At 39.8% G+C, this 19,501-nt stretch overlaps 1 protein-coding gene across 2 annotated transcripts in view; it reads left to right on the top strand.

The window, feature by feature from the left end:
• Positions 1-19,501, top strand: part of ARMC9 (armadillo repeat containing 9) — a 157,457-nt gene that overhangs the window by 28,657 nt on the left and 109,299 nt on the right. The window contains exons 6-9 of one of the 2 annotated variants that reach the window (XM_033958174.1): positions 6,711-6,735; positions 9,440-9,597; positions 11,355-11,453; positions 19,331-19,366. In XM_033958174.1, the coding sequence (XP_033814065.1) occupies positions 6,711-6,735; positions 9,440-9,597; positions 11,355-11,453; positions 19,331-19,366 (318 nt within the window). The remainder of the gene's footprint in view (positions 1-6,710; positions 6,736-9,439; positions 9,598-11,354; positions 11,454-19,330; positions 19,367-19,501) is intronic. The other variant, XM_033958175.1, reaches the window with a different exon arrangement.

The raw sequence follows: 19,501 nt of genomic DNA, 5'->3' as shown, positions 1-19,501 counted from the left end.
TGAAACCAAAGTGGGATCTTTATTTGGCTTAGGTAAAACTATAGTTATTGATTCAGCCATAGTACCTGTAATACAACCTTTATTTAGTTGTGTCTGATATAGTTTTAATAAATAGGGCATTATAATGTTTTGAAATGATTTATAAAACTCCACTGTATAACCATCTCCTCCTGGAGCGGATCCAACTCTAAGGGATTTCAAAGCTGTATCTAATTCTTTTAAGGATATTGGTTCTTCTAAACTTCGTTTTATATGTTCAGGAATTTTTGGTCCTTTTATTAACTTTAAAAAATCTAAACCATCCTTTTCCTTTTTCGAATAAGGCTCAGAAGAATACAAATCTTTATAGAATTTTAAAAACTGTTTTATAATGGGATCAATTTGAGATAACATTTCACCATTCTCATTTTGAATCGCAATTATTTTTGTTTTTCTTTTTTTTGCTTTAAGATAATTTGCTAGCATTCTTCCCGCCTTATTCGAATTTCCATAATACAAAGCTTGCTGTACAAATAAATCTTTTCTAATAATTTTTGAAGAAATTTCATTATATTTACCTTTAGCTTTTAAAAGTTCTTGTTGTGTCAAATAATCCCATTTTTCAATTAATTTTGATTCTAGAGACTTCACCACTTTTTCCAATTCTGTAAATTGTTTTTTTTCTTTTTTTATTTGCAATGCTGAATAAGAAATAATTTGTCCTCTAATATATGCTTTAAAAGCATCCCACAAAGTCTCTATTGAAATTTCTTCTGTATCATTAATTTGAAAATAATCTTTTATTTTTTCTAAAAGATTTTCACAAAAATCAGTATCTGTGAGCAATGTATTATTTAATCTCCATATAGGTCTATTTCCATTCTGATCTATTATTTTAATTTCAATCCACACTCCGGCATGATCAGATAGTATAATTGGATCAATGACAGCCTGTGTGACTTGATGTACTAATTGATTAGAAACAAAAATGTAATCTATTCTAGAAAAAGAATTATGAACCTGTGAGCAAAACGAAAATTCCCGACCATCAAAATGAAGAATACGCCAAATATCTTTTAAATCACAAGATTGTACCAAATTATCAAGGCCTAATGATTTTATAAATCTTCTCGGACTTTTATCCATCAGTGGATCCATAACAGCATTGAAATCCCCTGGTACTACTAGATTTGAAGTAGCAAGTGGAAGAATTAATTGTTGCAGAGTTTTAAAAAATTCATTCTGGTTCGAATTAGGGGCATATATATTGAAGAGCGTCATGGTGGTATTTCCCATGTCCATTTCCACATATATCTATCTTCCAAGAGGATCAGCTGCCTTAAATTTAAATGAAGCAGAACATTTTTTATTTATTAATATAGCAACACCAGTTTTTTTCCTATTGCTGAAGAAAAGTAACATTGTTTGACCCAATCACCTTTTAGCTTTATAGATTCGTTATTTGAAAGATGGGTCTCTTGTATGCAGCATATATCAGCGTTCTGTCTTTTTAAAAATAATAATGCTTTTTTTCTTTTAATCGGGTGATTGAGACCATTAACGTTTAAAGATATTATCTTAAGACCCATTATGCATTAATATAATTTGTAATGTAACATCCCAATCTTCAATATTTTTTTTAATCTTTTTTTTCCCACATATAAGATAAAATAAAGAATTACCTATTGTACACAGACCCTTGAAATTTAATACCCCCCTATTTCCTCCCTCCCCACCCCATACATATACGAATACTTGGAAACGCAAAATTAGATCAGGTTTTAACATCACTCCTTACAAGCTATAAAATACTTTAATATCACACGCTCCATAGTAATAATATAAATACTACTATTAAAATTCAACAATTTATATATCTTTGTTTTCTTATTTATATGAATACTTTTATTTATTTATCCAAATTTTGTTATGTTCAGCTAAATTAAATATATATAAGATATTTTGAATTTATAAATAGGATAAGATTATTAGAATACTTTAAGCAAACATTTTATCTTTTATAACTTCAATCATTCATCTCATTCATTATAATTTCTATTCTATGAGATACATTCATCTAAAATTAAAAGGTAAAAATTGTGGAAAAAAAAAAAAAATAATTAAAATCTATCATAACCCATTCTCTTACTCATTCTTATTCCTATTTTAATAGGTCAATTGAAAACTTTAATGATTCCTATCCATAAACCTTTTTCTCTATATCCGGTAAAGAACTGTATCTTATAGAGAATGGATTCAGCTTATATCTGAATCATAAAACATATTCTTACTATGAAGTTATTATTATTTTCTTTGTAAATACAGTTTATTTCATTCTATATTTTATATCTAATATTAAATATATTTTCATTCCGTATAGTTCCGTTGGTATGAATGCCTTTTTTTTTTCTTCAAGTTTCCTCTTCTTCCTCCGTAGACGTGATGACGTGAAAACAACCTTTTTTTTTTTTTCATTTCCGGTGTAGTTCATTGGTTGAATAGAGATTTCCTGTAAATGCATGCTTCTTCGTGTTTTTGTTCGGCAGTGTCATAGCAACCATCATACCTCGGGTATTTCTGTGTCTCTGAGGGACTATATGGCAGGGAGACATTCACCTCGCAATTCTCTCAGTCTATTTGAAATCCGACTCAATCCTCCAACTCCCTGAGTCGTGCAGCGACACACAGCATGAAGTCAACATTCCGCCCCTCCCCCATGTCAGCCACTCATCCACGCTCTCACCGAGCCAAGTTCCGTGCTCGTGTCATCGATCTTTCTCTTTTTTAAAAGTAAGTTGGAAGATTCTATATATTCGAATCAGTTAATTCAAACTGTTTTTTTTCAAAGTCTATTTTCAGTAACGATTTAAAATAATATGAAATATAAACACAGTCATTTGAAAAAAAAAAAAATCAATCTTGATAAACTTACTCAGCATTTTATTTAAGAAGTCATTGGTTGTTCACATTGTTCTATATATTCTGCTAATTTCTTGTAATCTGTGAAGTTTTGTGTTTTATTTCCCAAAGTTACTTTCATAATCGCTGGATATAGAAGTCCATATCTTGCTCCTAGTGCTCTTAATTGAGGTCTTAAATCCAGTAGTTGTTTTCTTTTTAAGGCAGTTTCTCTGGCAAAATCCGGTACAATGTGTATACGTGCATCTTGACATCGTACATTTTTATTTTCTTTAGCCAGTTGACATATTTCAGCAACATGTTGGTATCTTAATAGTTTAAATATTAAAGTTCTTGGACCTTTTTGTAATGTTGTTTTTTGTCCTGGTATTCTGTGTGCTCTTTCAATTTCAAGAGGCACTTTGGATTTAAGAGGCAGGATTTTTGGAAGAAATTGTTCCAGGAAAGTGATGGGATCATTTTTTTTCCACTCCTTCAGGCATCCCTATAATTCTTAAATTATTTCTTTTTTCCCTATTCAAACAATCTTCCAAGTCTCTCTTCATTATTTCCATTTCTTTCCAAGCTTTTTTATTTTGCATGACTTCAGTATGTACCTCTTCCGATTTTTCTTCTAAGTGAGTTATTTTGTTATCTATTAGGTCCACTCTTTTTGTAAGCATGGCTACGTCGTCAATTGCCCTTTGAAGTTGTTTTTTGATTTCTAAAACGATATCTTTGATCTGTCTTATTTCCACCATCATGTCTGTTTCTCCTTCTGAAGGCAGCGGAACCTTTGAAGGTGTCCCTGGTTCAGGCTTTGATCTTTTATTACTGCTTGTTCCTGATCCTCCGGCTCCTGTATCGTTTTTATTTTGTTTGCCCGATGCCATTTCTTCTTATCCACCGTTTTTTTTCAGTGAAAAAATCAATTTTGGAGCTTTAAATTTGAAATATTAGCTTGTCTGGCATGGAGCACAGCTATTACCCGACCATTTGCTTGCGTGTCCAAGCCACGCCCCCCTTCTATAATATTTTGAATATTTAAATATATTTTGAATAACCCCTCCCTCCCCTTACAAAAGTTCAATTCACCAATACATCAAAAACAGTTAAATACTCTTATACATTATAGGATTTAATATTTATTACCCATCCACACCCCTCCATGTCAAAATCTTACTTTGGGAAAACATTATTACTCATTACAAAAATCTGTTAATGGTCCCCAAATCTTCTGAAATTTACCAAAATATCCTCTTTGTGTTGCTATTGTGCAATCCATTTTATATATATGACTCACAAGTTAATATATATGAAATACAAGTTAATGATAGTAAGTAAGACGAGTAAGGGAAAAAACAATAGGAAGGGGGAAAACGGTGAGCTTCAAAGAAATTAAGAACTAAGGTTCAGTTGATGCACCTAATCTGATTTTCTAGTTGGAATACCTAACCTAATTTACTAGTTGTCAAATGCATCTTTAAAAAGAAAGCATTTCAACTTGCTTTTAAATCTATCTAAATTATGTTCTTTCCGTACATTAATTGGGAGTAAATTCCATGTTTGGGGTGCTATGACGGAGAGAATAAATTGCCGCCGTGTATTTATGGTTTTAATTGAGGGAATTATTAAAAGATGTTGGTCGGTAGACCTGAGTAATCGTGTTGATGTATAGGGAATCGATAGTCTATGAATAAAGGCGGGAGTTTTATAGAGAAGAGATTTGAAAGTCAATAGACTTAATTTATATGTTATGCGGTGTGCAACTGGAAGCCAATGCGCTTCCTTAAGTAGAGGTGTTACATGGACAAATTTTTTAGCTTTCTTATGAGTTTATTTGAAGCATTTTGAACTATCTGTAAACGTCGGATTTCTTTTTGGGCAATTCCTTTAAATAGCGCATTGCAATAGTCAATTTTTGAAATCACCAGGAAATGAATTAGTATATTAAATGACTTGGAGTATAAGAATTTAGAAACTGAGCGAATTTGACGTAGTCTAAAGAAGGTAGATCTAACAATACTACTAATATGTTCATGATAGGTAAGTTTGCAATCGAAAATAAACCCAAGGATCTTAATACTACTGATCGACTGCAGGATGGAACCTTTAATAGAAATTGGAAACAGGAGCTTATGACCTTCTTTCCAGGGGAAGAGCATAACATTTGATTAAGAGCTAGTCTATTTGCCTCGAGCCATTGATGAATCAGTTCAAGTTTCTTATTGATTGCTGTTATTTCAAGGGGATTATTGGAGACTAGCGGGTGTAGCAGTTGAATATCATCTGTGTAAGCAAAAACGTTAAAGCCAATGGATTGGCATAGAGTCATCAATGGTGCAAGAAAAATATTAAATAACAGGGGAGAGAGGATAGACCCTTGAGGAATGCCATATGTAGCTGAGAATCGCGCCAAAATACTATTGTTAAAGGATCGATTAGTGAAATAGAATCTAAACCAGGAAAGAACCTGATCTGTGATACCAATGGTCTGTAGTCTTTCTAAAAGAAAGACTTTCTAAAAGAATCTTTCTAAAATCTTTCTAAAAGAAGATTATGATCGATTGTGTCGAAAGCTGATGAGAGGTCAATGGATAGTAGTAGAGTATGGAGCTGGACATGCCAATTAAGGACTGTTCCGTAGAATGATGCTGCCTGAAGCCTGTTTGATTTGGAGGTAAAATATTGTTTTTTTTCCTATGAACTCAGATATTTGATTGAAAACCACCTTCTCAGTTAGCTTCGCTGGGAAGGGGAAAAGTGATTCTACATTCTTGGGCCCTTTAAGATTTCTCGCTGTGCTCATGGGAGTTATTCCACACTATCTTTACAATTCTTGGTAGATAACAGCCAAATATATCATATATAATTTCAAAGCATCATCAAATAAAATAAAATCTGGCAAATTTAGATGTAGCATGGTACACTGGAGGGTTCACGGTAATCCCCCTGCAGTGCCTCCCCTCACACGTCACAAGGTGGTGCCGTGGGAACTAAAAAGCCTCAGCTGCCCAAGGCATCTGAGTCGGAGGAGAGACTGTGTTTTGGAGGAGAGGGAGACGGACAGGAAGCCTGCTCAGGGGCCAGAAGGGAAGGACTTGGATGAGTTTGCTCTTACCTGCTAGTAATCAATAAAGCACATAAGAATAGTCTGACCAATGGTCTATCTAGCCCAGTAGCCCGTCTTCATGTTGGCTAATCCAGGTCACTAATACGTGGCCAAAACCCAAAGAGTAGCAACATTCCACGCTACTAATCCAGGGCAAGCAGTGGCTTACCCCATGTCTTAATAACAGACTATGGACTTTTCCTCCAGGAAATTGTCCAAATGCACTAGTACAGCAGTAAACAGGGTGGTCCTGAAGAGGCAAGTGGGAAATAAGCTCATTTCTAGGGCACTTTTTGAATTGTCTAAAAATGGGGAAAACATTCTATCAAGCATAATATGAAAAGTTTATTTGTCTGTAGTGCAGGCAGGTTCCTGTTACACGCCTATATATATGTTTACTGCTTCAAGTATTCAGCAGTAACACAACACGCATGCTCACTCCATGACTTTATCAGTGCCTACATCATATCACATTTCTCTCACGCACCTCTCAGTCCACCAACTCGTGCTTCTTCTACCTGCTCCCAGAATCTCCCCTCACATGTTAGACCCGGTTCAGGAGAGGAGACAGGAGAAGGGAAGTGAGGGCAAGAAAGCGACACGGGGGATCTGAGCTGAGTTTTGAGTTGGGTAATGCACAAAAGCTAAATGCAGGAGCACAGTGAAGATGACTGTCTGGATGAACCCTCTGAGATTTCCTTAACTTTTTCTCTCTATACAGAAGGATAGTAGGCAGACCAGCAAAGGTACCGCACTGAACACGATTTATCATGTTACTCTTCCAAGAAACGCTTTTGATACATGCATGGCTGAACGAGAGGGTGAAAACAAAAAAGAGGTCACATGCCCCAACTCTTGGCCCCACCCCCTCACCCCTTTCCTCCACTGCATCTCATCACCCTTTCAGTCCCAGCTCCATCCCTGTCCCTTCCTTTGCCTCCAAGGCCATTCTTGTATCTCTGTCCCCATATTCCAGTCCCTCTTCCTTTACCCTCTCTCATGTACCATCCTCCAGGACCAATATCTGTCTCGTCTCTCCTCTGCCCCTCTCTATGGTACTGCAACTCTCCCTTTCTCCATTCCAGCATCTCTCTCCCTCTTCACACAACATACCCCAACACCAGAGGCTGCACAAATTCAAGCACCACCCCCAGTGGGATCTGCAGACCTTTCTTGCCAACTCCTGACTCCTCCACCTACCTCCTCCTCGGTCACTGCATTGAGTCTTCGGGGAAAGCTGAGAGAAGCCTGCTGCCGCCAGCCTGCCCTGGAACATGCATCTCTGCAAGTCCCGCTTATGCGGGAACAGGAAGTCACTGGGGCAGGCTGGAGGCAGCAGGCTTTCCTCATTGCCGCTGCCGGCCTGCCCGAAGATTCAGTGCAGTAGCTGGGGAGGAGGTAGGTGGGGGAGTTGAGAGAGCTGGCAAAACCCAGACAGACTTCCCCCCCTTTTTAAAAATCCATCTGGGCACTCATATAGTCCTCTGAAAAGAGGATGTCCAGGTTTTCCTGGACGTCTGGTAACCGTAGTTAATGGACTTAGTGGGTGGAAGGAAAGAATGTGGTTGTGCTAAAAAAGTAGGCCTCCCACTTTGTTACTGGGAAAACCCCTCCTCCTTAGCTCTCCGTTCTGACTGATGTGTCCCAGGCCTCACCCTTTCCCAAGTTAACGAAAGGGTCTTTGAAGTTTCCGCAGTGTCTCATAATAGGAGAACTTGAAAGGAGTTTGACTAAGAATGTGTTTAGGGAAGGGGTTCCCAGGGCATGCTTTAGATGGGTACAGAAAATCTACAAGGTTTTACTGACCCAGGAAGCAGGTGCGAAGGTCCATGAATGCTTTGTTCTGATGGCAGTTTTCAAATGGAAACGATAGGTGTACAGTCTGTTCTCATTATTCCCGAAAATGTTTGCAAATCACGAATAATGAAAGGCCGAGTCTGTGGGAAAATAAAGGTTGGGTTCCAGCAGTGCACATTGTTCCTCAAAATCAGATTTCCTTTTCAAGGGCGCCTTTGGCTTTTGCCAATTAGAAATAGTCCTTCACCATATTCTCCCTGCTTTTATCCAGACCCTTAACAATTTGTGTTTACCTTATATGTTCCCTTGCCTATAAAGATTGTACCCCCTTTTCCCTTCGGTTCCAGTTGATTTGTTTAATGTTGCACCCTGTAAATATGTCCTTTTGATTTTTGGTATTGGTTTTTATTTTTTGTAATTCACTTAGTAAAATTGCAATAAGCAAATGAATCAAATTTTTAATAAAACGTGAAACTGATCAATGGATCCTATTGCAAAAATAGGGTTAGGTTCCTGCATGGGAGAGCATGTGGAGGACCTGTAATTCACTGTCTGGAAGCAAGGCGAAAGTGAAAGCCAGTCTGCGAATACGTATATGTGAATAACGAGAACAGACGGTACTTAGAAATACTGCATGCCGTTTTTTTTTAATATCTTTATTCGTTTTTACATTATGCAAACAAGTGTACAATAAATCAAGTCATACTGTACATGCTTCACTTGAAACTCTACAATCATTTTATACCTTAAACTATCTCCCCTCCCTCCCTTTCCATATATTACCCCTCATAATGTCATAAAACCCACTCATCCCCCCTCCCCCCTACACATATTTAATGGGGATAAATACAATTATTTATTATAATACTCAAATGCATGCAGTTTTGATTACGAGATGTTCAAAATGATAGAGAAAACTAGAAAAAGTGCAGAGAAAGATGACCAGAATGATAAAGGAGATGGAAAGTCTTTCATATGACTGACGTTAGGACTCTTCAGCTTGGAGCTGAGGGGAGATAGGATAGAGGTTTTTAGGTTTTATCAATTTATATTTGGTGAAAAAGATAAGCCACATTACAGTTTGACAATAAAGAACAACACAATAATAGTCCTGTAGGCACTCCCAAGTAGTCAATAAAGAAGTGCAACAACCCACCCCATACAGCTTTCAAACTAGAGTAGTATTATTCAAAAGAATAATTGTAGAGAACTTTGAACATGTACAAAAAACAATTATCAGTGCAAGAAAACAGAAATGAAATTGAATGCAAAAGAGCTGAGACTGCAAGTCCCCCAAAACAGCTAGAGTACGAAAACCAAATGATGGGGCATGTTATGGGGAGCAATATATCGAAAGGTTTGTGGAATTTATTGACAGTGTATAGTGTTATAGCCAGCTTTATAAAAGAGTTGGCCAAATTTCTGGAGGACTGCTATCAACAGACTTGGATGTGTCCCCCTCCCCTCCCCCCCCTTTCTGGAAGCGTTTCCCAGGGACTCGAACAGGCCACTCTCTGACCCAGTATGGCACATTTTATGAAGTTTGAAAATGGCCCCTAAACTAGTACAGACGCAGTGTGATGAAAGAGAATCGGACTGTGATTGTCACAGTGACACTGCTGGTTGCTCCTCATTTATTTCTTTCTGTGACAGAACTTGTGCAACATCTTCAGCAGCAGCTGGTAGAGGCTGAGCGTAAGGCCATGACCTACATGAAAAGGTTTAACAAGATGCAGGCCGACTACCATAACCTCATCAGCGTCACTGCAGAGCTGGTGGATTCTCTAGAGGCCACTGTCAATGGCAAGATGGTAAGAAGTTGATGTAATAGTAGGCTTGAATCTCACTAATTCCCAGCCAAATGGCAATTCAAAGCAGTTGACAAGAAAAGAAAAAGCTTAAGCAAAGAATTTTCTAAATAAATGAAAAAGTAAAATGAGATATCGAAGAAGAAGAAGAAAAAATTAAAAAAATTGAATCAGGTTGGGCAGACTGGATGGACCATTCGGGTCTTTATCTGCCATCATCTACTATGTTACTATGAGATCCAGGAAGAACGTATCTCAGGAGGTAAGGACAACCAGAATCGCACTGCTTGATAACTAAAGGAATACCCCCTCCCCCCCCCCAATTTTCTTGAAGTGTGTTTCAGAAGCAGAAGGAAATAGAAAAGAAAGGGTCTCTAGTCCTAGTCTCCTCAATTAGAAGGAACTGAGAGTAAACCAAGGAGATATTCCAGGGTAGAGCCATCAAACATCTTAAAAGGAGCCAAAATGTTCAGTTACCTTCTTATCTTGTGAGCATCTCTTCAGATACACACATAGACACAGACACACCAATAACACTCACAGGGAAGTTGGCAAGAATTCCATGAGCCATACTCTGCATGCTTTCCCTACTTATTCTCTTGTAGTTTATAGCCACCGTACTTTGAATTTTACTTACATACTGGATGTTTAGTGCAGTTTAAAAAAACACTGTATGAGCACCACAATTTAAAAAAAGGAGGGTGGTAGGGGTCCTTTTTAACCCCTTCTTTGTCTACCAGCTGCCTCTCATAAACTTGTTACTGATGGCATTTTGCACACTGTATACACTTCAGGGAATTATGGACCCCCCAAAATCAAAATAATGTACAGAAAGCCCATATTGAACAGAATACACTTCTCCCTCCGAATCCACGGATTTGGTTATTTGTGATTTTTTTTTTTTTTTTAAACTGCATTCCTGACCTTCCCCATCTCCCTCCCACCTTCCCCCCGGCATCCTGGACCTTACCTGGTGGTCTAGCGGACTTTCGGGGCAGGAGCGATCTTCCTACGCTCCTGCCCCGTGCAGATCACTCATTGAAAATGGCTGCCATGAGTTCCCGTAATCTCTCGAGACTATGATGGGAGCTCAGGGCAGCCATTTCTTATGAGTGATCTGCATGGGGCAGAGCATAGGAAGATCGCTCCTGCCCCAAAAGCTCACTAAACCACCAGGTAAGGTCCGGGATGCCGGGAGGGAGGCGGGGTGGGTCAGAGCCGTCCAAAAAGTTATTGGCAAATTTTCAACATTCACGGGCCGGCTCTGCCCCTAACCCCTGCGAATACTGAGGGAACAGTGTAGTACTATGGAGGTACTTTTAACACTTGGCTCTTAGCTCCCCAGGCCTACGTCTTCCTGTTGGCTACATCAACAGTAATGTTCAGCAGTAATGTAACAGAAATTGAAGTTACTAACAAGCATAGAAAAATTTACCTAGCAATTGTTTTGGTAGGTGGACAAACCAGGTTTAAGCTTTGCTAGCCTTTTGTTTGCTAATGAGTTACCAAACATGGTTAGAGCAGCAAGCTGAGAATTAGGGAAGCTGGGGCTCAAATCCCACTGATGTTGCTTCAGATCTTGGACAAGTCACTTAATTGTCCATTGCCCCAGGTACATTAGACAGATTGTGAGCCCGTCAAACCACTTGGAATGTGGTTGTAAGACTATAAAGTCCCAATCCCTTTCTTTTTCCCATATCACACTTAGCCTGCATAGCTCAGTCCATAATTTTCTCCTTTTTTTTAACTTCTTATTTCAGATTACCCCAGAATATCTGCAGAACATCTGCGTCCATCTCTTTAGTAACCAGATGAGGCAAAGTTTGGCACACAGTATCGACTTCACAAGGCCTGGAACGGTAAGTAAAGGCATCTCATGACAGTAAAATGAACCTCTCATGCCCCACAATTGTCTCCTCCTGCAGTGACAAATCTGACAGTGAATGTCAGGAAACCGAGGGCCAAACCCATGCGGTGATATCTCCCAGGGATGACATGAGGACATGCTACTTTACCTGCCATTTGAGGAAACAGACTTTTAGATTTAAAAAAAATATTATTTAAAAAAAGGTGTGGCAAACGGGAACACAAAGAGGTTAGTGTTCCAGCAAGAGAGAACAGTCGGAATAATTTGAGGAAGGCAGTGATAACTCCCCAACCTACTCCACAAATATATTATTTTTTTTCTGTTTGTTTAATGGTCTTGCAAAGGTGTTGCCTTATGTTCTTCTTTCTGTTTATTAACCTGTATTTCTGTGCGTACAAGTGGAGAGGCAGAGCCTCTGGGGCTCATTTTCAAAGCACTTAGACACACAAAGTATCTTAGGTTTCTGTCTAAGTGCTTTGAAAATGAGCTCCATATGTGCAGAAGACGTGTTTGCAGTCAGATTACAGAAAGGTGGTTTATAAAGTGCTGACATGACTGAGCGGATGGTGCCCCCTTCAGGATAAAACGAGCTGACAGCCTCCATGGCTCTCTTTAACTTGTCCTTGAAGTCAGGGGTCCTAAGAGGCTTGGTGCTGCCATCTCTAAGCCTGGATATTCAGTGCTGGGCAGTTAGCTTAGACTGGCCAAAGACAGGACTAAACTTAACTGGTTAAGGCTGAATATCGGCACTTAACTGGTTAAGCGCCAGTGCTGGCTTCAGGATAGGCATTTAAGGGGATAATCTATAAATGTGCTGAAACCAAAGCACCCTACCGGCACCTAAGTTAATTGAGAAACACCATTTAAAATGGCGAAAAACAGCAGAAATAAAGTGCCTATCAGTGCCGGAATCACGCCTACATAGGCGTTTTATGGCACTTAAGACCACTGTGGCTAAGGCTAACACCGGAAATGACACATATAGGTGCGATTCACGACATAAATAGGTGACAGAAATGGAGGCCCAGAAAATCCTAGCCCATCTTTCGCGGAGGCGCGATTCTCTATAGGGCACTGTCGCATGATTGCCATGTGATCAGTGGCTGCTTTTTAGGTGCCCTATAGAGAATCTGGGCCTTAGTATCGATCTGCAGCAGCATTGTCTGGTTTAAGAGCCAAGCAGAAGCCTCTAAATTGCTTTGAATATTGAGCCCCTGTCTGCTGATCTGTCTAAAATGGAAGAACCATAGTTGGGCAGACTGAAAGGGCCATTATTTGGAAACCAGGAGATGAGAGTGACTGTAGACCTCTTCTAAGTTCAGTAGTGGGCAGAACTGTGCCGCACTTTGAAACCAGACGGGATCCCGTCAGAATCAATTCCCCAATAGTTAGTATTGCTTTAGGCAGTCTTCCAAATAAGATTAGTAAATGAGATAGATGGTATGGGGGAAGGGTAAAACCTGGGAGAGAGACCGTTTGAGTGGCAGGACGCAGAAGGTGGTACTCGGTGGGGTATTTAGGACTATTGCGTGAAAAGAGGGATGGAGCTTGGCTGGCTGCTCACTCATAGCCAAAGAGGAAAGAATAGAAGCCAGAGGACACAGAGCGGTGGTGTGTCTACACTGGGCTTCCACTAAAGTTGGAGTAATTTGCCACGGCTACTCTCCTAATGTCTGATAAACTCCTTTGGTGATTTTTGACTATAGCAAGGCTTTGTGGTAAGATGGGATCTGGATATTGGACTAAATATGACTCTTATATGAATCAAAGAGGAAAATGAGGATTCTTAAGTGTCTCAGTCTCTAGACCAGCACAGCTCACTGATAGGCCGAGAGTCTCGTGGGACGATGAATTTTTGTTTGGCCAGCAGGTGGAGGTGGTGAGACGGTCTGGAGAGACTAAAAGAAAAAAAATTAGCAGGTAAGAACCTAATTTGTCCGTTCTGTGAAAATGGTAGAGATTAGCCCTGTATCAAATTTAAACATTCTTGGCATAGCTGTAGAGAACAGAAGTAGGAACAGGGTAATGAACATGGGGGTTGGGGTGGGAGTGAGCTAGTATTTGATCTATGTATGGAAGCTGATATGTTTCCATAAGTGTTAGAGAAGCAGACTAGTGACGTGGCTGCTCTTTTTCGGCCACTGAACCTAGGGAAGGAGCTACTTTTTTCTTATTTGACAATTTGCTGATTGGTAAATATTTACTGCTTGGTGGCAGCATAGTGCTGGGTATAGTTTGAATGACTGAAGCTAGAGAAAACCCAGCCATTTCCTCTTGTTAATAGTTTGAATATTAAATCAACAGCTGAACACTGAAAATAAGAGCTAATCCACCTGAGCTCCTTTTGGAATGCACCATTTGTTCTGGGCCGAAGTCCAGCTCTGGTATATTGTACAGGATTCCAGATTAATAATTATCTTCTTAAGTTATTGAAGTGCCAGGGTATATTTATTAGCTGTTCTCCACCCTTTCTGCAGTTCCATGTTATTAATCTTGTAAGCTTCATTCTCTGGTGTAATGCTTTCATTGTCAGGCTTCCTGCTGCACTTGGAAGGATGTGATTGCGTTATATTTTCACTAGATTACTCTAAAGCAGGGGTGTCCAATGTCGGTCCTCGAGGGCCGCAATCCAGTCGGGTTTTCAGGATTTCCCCAATGACTATGCATTGAAAGCAGTGCATGCAAATAGATCTCATGCATATTCATTGGGGAAATCCTGAAAACCCGACTGGACTGCGGCCCTCGAGGACCGACATTGGACACCCCTGCTCTAAAGGTAGCAGATGGCATTTTAAAAGGGTCTTTCTATATGGGCACTAGATAAGGTGCAGGGTCACTTTATCAAAATACCAAACATATACCCCAGCACAACTCATGATTTTGCAACGGAGATCAATAATATTCTCTTCCAGTCCTCATTAATATCACTTATTTGACATTTTGTGCAAATGTTTTGTGGCATATTTCAAGTGAGTAGACACTTCTCCTGCTCACTGCTCACCCAACTCTCATCATTGGTCCTGTAAATTTAAACAGTTAAATTGTATTATTCAAAATGGAAAAGCTAAAATAAATTGTAACTTAACGTAGACATTGACTGAGGTCTTCCGGACCAACCGCCAATGTTTCATCTCCTTCAGGAATTGATATCCAGAAAATAGCAGCGATGTTGGCGTCCTGCTCACTCCTTTAGTTTCACAATCACATGGCTAACTCAGGCTGCCTGATTGGACAAAAAGCACAGTCAAGTCAAAGATCACCGTTCCAATTCAGCACCGTGACCATTGTTATTCTTTGTAATTTATTAATAAAGACTCAGGATTCCCACTCTCCCACCCCGGTTGTATACAGTCAGTCACACACCATCTTATATCTTGCCATGAATGCTGGAAATTCAATCAGTGTTGAACCAAAGGTGCTGAGAGAATTTTATTAACAATCCAAGATATAATATGGTACAGTCGTTTAAATACCTATGTAATGTAAATGTCCATGAGTCGAGTCTCTTTCATTTGAAAGGAAACTGCAATGAGAGGGCACAGGATGAAGTTAAGGGGTGATAGGCTCCGGAGTAATCTGAGGAAATAATTTTTACAGAAAGGGTGGTAGATGCGTGGAACAGTCTCCCTGAAGAGGTGATGGAGAGAGAGACTGTGTCTGAATTCAAGAGGGCCTGGGATAGGCACGTGGGATCTCTCAGAGAAAGAAAGAGATAATGGTAGATAATGGTTACTGTGCATGGGCAGACTAGATGGGCCATTTGGCCTTTATCTGCCATCATATTTCTATGTTTTGTCAACTGAGTTTTGATGGCTCCTGAGACATGTCCAGCATGCACTAAGCAACAGGAACCCTCAGAGTTACAAAACACTTTTCACTGGGTATTTATTTCTGTTTTAACGTTTGGCAGACCTGGACATACCTGGTAAGTGAGCACTCTGAAAATTCCATCTTAGTGAAAGAACCCTTTATTTTGTCCAGAGCTTCAAGAGGTGATGCAATATAAAATTGAATTATTGCTTTAATTTTTAACAGTAGATGTCTTAGATTTTATTTTTGTCAAGAGAGAAGAGGGAAGTATCCAAGGTGTTAGACAGTAACTCCTAGATAAAGACATACAGGCTCTTTTACAAAGCCGCACTAACGGCCCCGAAGCCCACAGAGATTTAAAGGGCTTCGGAGCTGTTGCCATGCGGCTTTGTATAAGAGGTCGATAGTCTCACAACCATTTCTAATTCAGAATCTCGCCCATCCTGCACAAGGCCAGACTCTGGTGTGCCATCATATATCCAAACACAAATTACAACACAAGTTGATGTGGTTAAGTGAACACTCAGACCCGCAGCTGAGGTCCGGTGAAACAAGTTCACGGAGCAACTGTTAAGGAGACCATCATTGTTGTTCACAGTCTCCTCCACCAAACAAAGACTAGATAACAACACATAAACTTGAAGAAAATAAAATAATAAATTTAACAGCAACTTAACTTTGAATGGTGTGGATGATACACATAGCTGCTCCGGGCTCCTCCATTTATTCACAATACCGACCCCCCAACCTAGGTTTCACCTGCTGGCTTCTTCAGGAGGGGTACTACAATTACAAGATGACTCAAATCAGCACTGCACCACACAGCTTGCTAACTTAATAAGCAATACATTTTGAAATACTCAATATAAGCACTCTCTCTGCAACTTACTAGCACAAACACTCCATACTGCACACACACGCACTGCTGACAAGAGGAACTTCCCAGCAGGCCATGCTTTAAATACACTCCCCTTTACTACCTTACATCATGAGTGAAAGATTATAGTTGAAACCATTCAATATCATTGTTTAATCCTGCTGGGGCCAAGGTATGCCATTGAAATATAAACTTCTGCTCTAAATAAAGAAGATGTTGAGTAATATTTCCAGATTTTTTATGAGCACACATAAGAACAGTATATTGTAATTCCTCAATGGAGTGCTGTTGTTCAATCCAATGACTGACTAAGGGGGCAGTAACACGTTTGCATCTTATATTGCTCAAATGTTCGGCAATGCGAATTTTAATAGCACGCCGAGTGTGTCCTATATAATATAGCCTACAAGGGCAAATAATACAATATATTACTGCAGATGACAAACAATTAGTACCTGTTCTTAAATAGAATTTCTTGCCCCCTTCTTTGAGGAATTATCACTTGGTCAGTGTTGAGGACATGAGGGCAATACACACACTGATGACAACGTACATGAGGACCCTCTCTATTCTGTTGGACAGGGTCACGGTGTTTCAAAATCTGACCAAAATTCCGGCCCCTAGTGTGAGCAAATAAAGGGATGTCATTCAAGCTCTCATGTACCTGCAGCACTGGCCAGTGTTTCAAAATAATTTTTCTAATTTGTTGACTTCGATTGGAATAAGGCAATACACATACCACGGCCCCACTGTTCTCCCTTTGTTGGGGATGAAATAGCCACTCCCGCTGGCAGTTACGGGCTCTCTTCCATGCCCGTTTGACTACCCGGGGAGGGTAACCTCTCTCCAAAAACTTTGTGTATAAAAGCGTGGCCTGCTGTTGAAAGTCCCACTCTTCAGAGCAGATCCTCCGCAACCTTAAAAATTGTCCCAACGGGATGCTGTCCCTGAGGGGTTTTGGATGATGACTATGATAGTGTAGGAGAGTGTTTCGATCGGAAGGTTTCCTATACAGAGTAGTATCATAACATACTTGAGAGTTGATCTGAGATTTTACTACTTGGATATCCAAAAAGGATACCCTATCACTACTTACTTCATGAGTAAGAGTTATATTAGGATTCAACTCTTTTAGGAATTCTTCCAATTCATCACACTCCCCATTCCACAAGAAGAAGACATCGTCTATATACCTTCTCCATAGACCAACTTTACTAAACCATGTAGAAGTGTAGACATATTTGTCTTCATATTCAGACATGTATAGGCAGGCGACGGACGGGGCCACTGTGGCCCCCATGGCCACCCCCTTAGTCTGAAAGAAGAACCTATTTGTGAATTGGAAATAGTTTTGACACACCACAAATTCAGCCCTTTTGACGTGTTTCTCCGGAGCATAGTCACCATTCCCATATCACAGAGTTTACCTCAGCCCATCGGAGGTTGTCTCCAATTCTTCATCAGTCGTTGGGGACTTATTACATCGGACCTTTGGGTCCTCAACATCATTCGTCAGGGTTATTCTCTAAATTTCCAGACTCTCCCACCAGACAACCCTCCAAAAGAATCTGTTTTGGACCCTGCCCAGTCCTCCCTTGTTCTGCAGGAAGTACAATCTCTTCTTCTGTTGAATGCCATAGAGGAAGTTTCCCTCTCTTAACAGGAGCAGGGATTCTACTCCTGTTACTTCTTGATACCCAAGAAGATCGGAGGACTGAGACCCATCCTGGATCTCAGAGCTCTCAACAAGTTTCTAATAAAAGAAAAATTCAGGATGCTATCTCTAGCCCTGCTATATCCTCTCCTCAATCAGAACGACTGGCTATGCTCCCTAGATCTCAAGGAAGCCTACACACATATCCAAATTCATCCAGCTTCTCCATTTTCAAATCAATCGATGTCATTACCAATACAAGGTACTTGAACATTGACTTTGCGTGGAGACACAGTATTGTTAGGGGACTTCAATATGCCTGATGTAGATTGGAACAAACGTTCCGCAATGACCAGCAGCAGCAGAAGGCTTTTAACCTCCATAAAAGGAGCACAACTCAAACAAATGGTATTAGAGCCCACTAGGGATCAGGCGATACTGGACTTGATACTCACCAACGGAGAAAATGTCACAGAGGTTTCGGTAGGCGATATGTTGGCCTCCAGTGACCACAACATGGTATGGTTCGATCTCAGGAAAAGTTTCACTAGAACAACTTTTTGTGAAGATCGGTGTAACATTCGCCACCTTCCAGTCCTCCGGAATCTTTCCTGTTTAAATTGACAGATTGGCTATTAGTTGAAGCAGTTCAGCTATGGTCCCTTTCAGTTCCTTGATGACCTTAAAAGGATGCCATCTGGTCCCGGGGATTTATCGCTCTTAAGCCTATCGATCTCTTCAAGACTGACCATAGATCTGTCAGTTTCCTGTTTCTGCTTCCAGCATATAGTCCATGGATGGTCTAAGATCAGGTCTTGTATGGAGTAAAAATATATAATACCTATCCTGAAGGACTTTACATCAGATTACTTTCATCTACAATAAGTGGGCAGTGCTGGTGTCAGCAATAGGATCTGAACCCACATCTCCTGGTTTCTAGTTCATTTATCTATCTATTAGGCCTCCTATACAGTCATAGTTTGTCCTCCCTAAGTTGGCCAAGTCTGCTCCAGAAAGCTGACAATTTGTTTGTTTGTTTATTGCCCTCCCTTATCCAGGGCGAGTTACATAATAACATACAAAATAAGACATAACATTTATCATACAAATCACATCAAAAACACTCTATAAAACAAATTACACACTTGCATATAAAAATCAAATTGCATATGACATACGCGTCGCATCAACAACGAACAACCCTAAAATACATCAAAATCTAAAATTGCATGTAGCATACAGGACACCTCAATGACAAACATCATTCTGCCAAGTAGAACAGACTGGACCATCGAAAACCCCCATGACCACCACTCAGCAATTTGGGGCAATGTTCGTTCATTTTGTGCAGTGAAAAGTTTCCATTGCCATGCCGTGGTCTTGTTGCTCAAGCTAGTAGTCTCATCTATAAAATCAGCTTAACTTTTGATTTTAATGGGGTTTTTTCTCTCTCAGTATCAATTACTTACTTGTATTTAACTTTGATTTGGCTTTCTTTATTTTTGGGTGTGACTGTTGACCCATAAAGGGATATGACTCTTTCAGCCTCTCTGATGATGGATATGTAAGTTTCCATTTCTTCTTTATGCCTTTCCAATTGCTTGCTTTTATTCTTCCCTTCTCTTCTCTTTTCTCGCGTATTTAGCCACCTACATACACACCTGCATCTTGTGACACAGTGCCGTCCATTATTGCTTTG

Source organism: Geotrypetes seraphini, chromosome 9 (genome assembly GCF_902459505.1).
Source record: "Geotrypetes seraphini chromosome 9, aGeoSer1.1, whole genome shotgun sequence".
In the NCBI taxonomy this organism is placed as follows: domain Eukaryota; kingdom Metazoa; phylum Chordata; class Amphibia; order Gymnophiona; family Dermophiidae; genus Geotrypetes; species Geotrypetes seraphini.
This window is presented reverse-complemented; position numbering and strand designations above follow the sequence as displayed.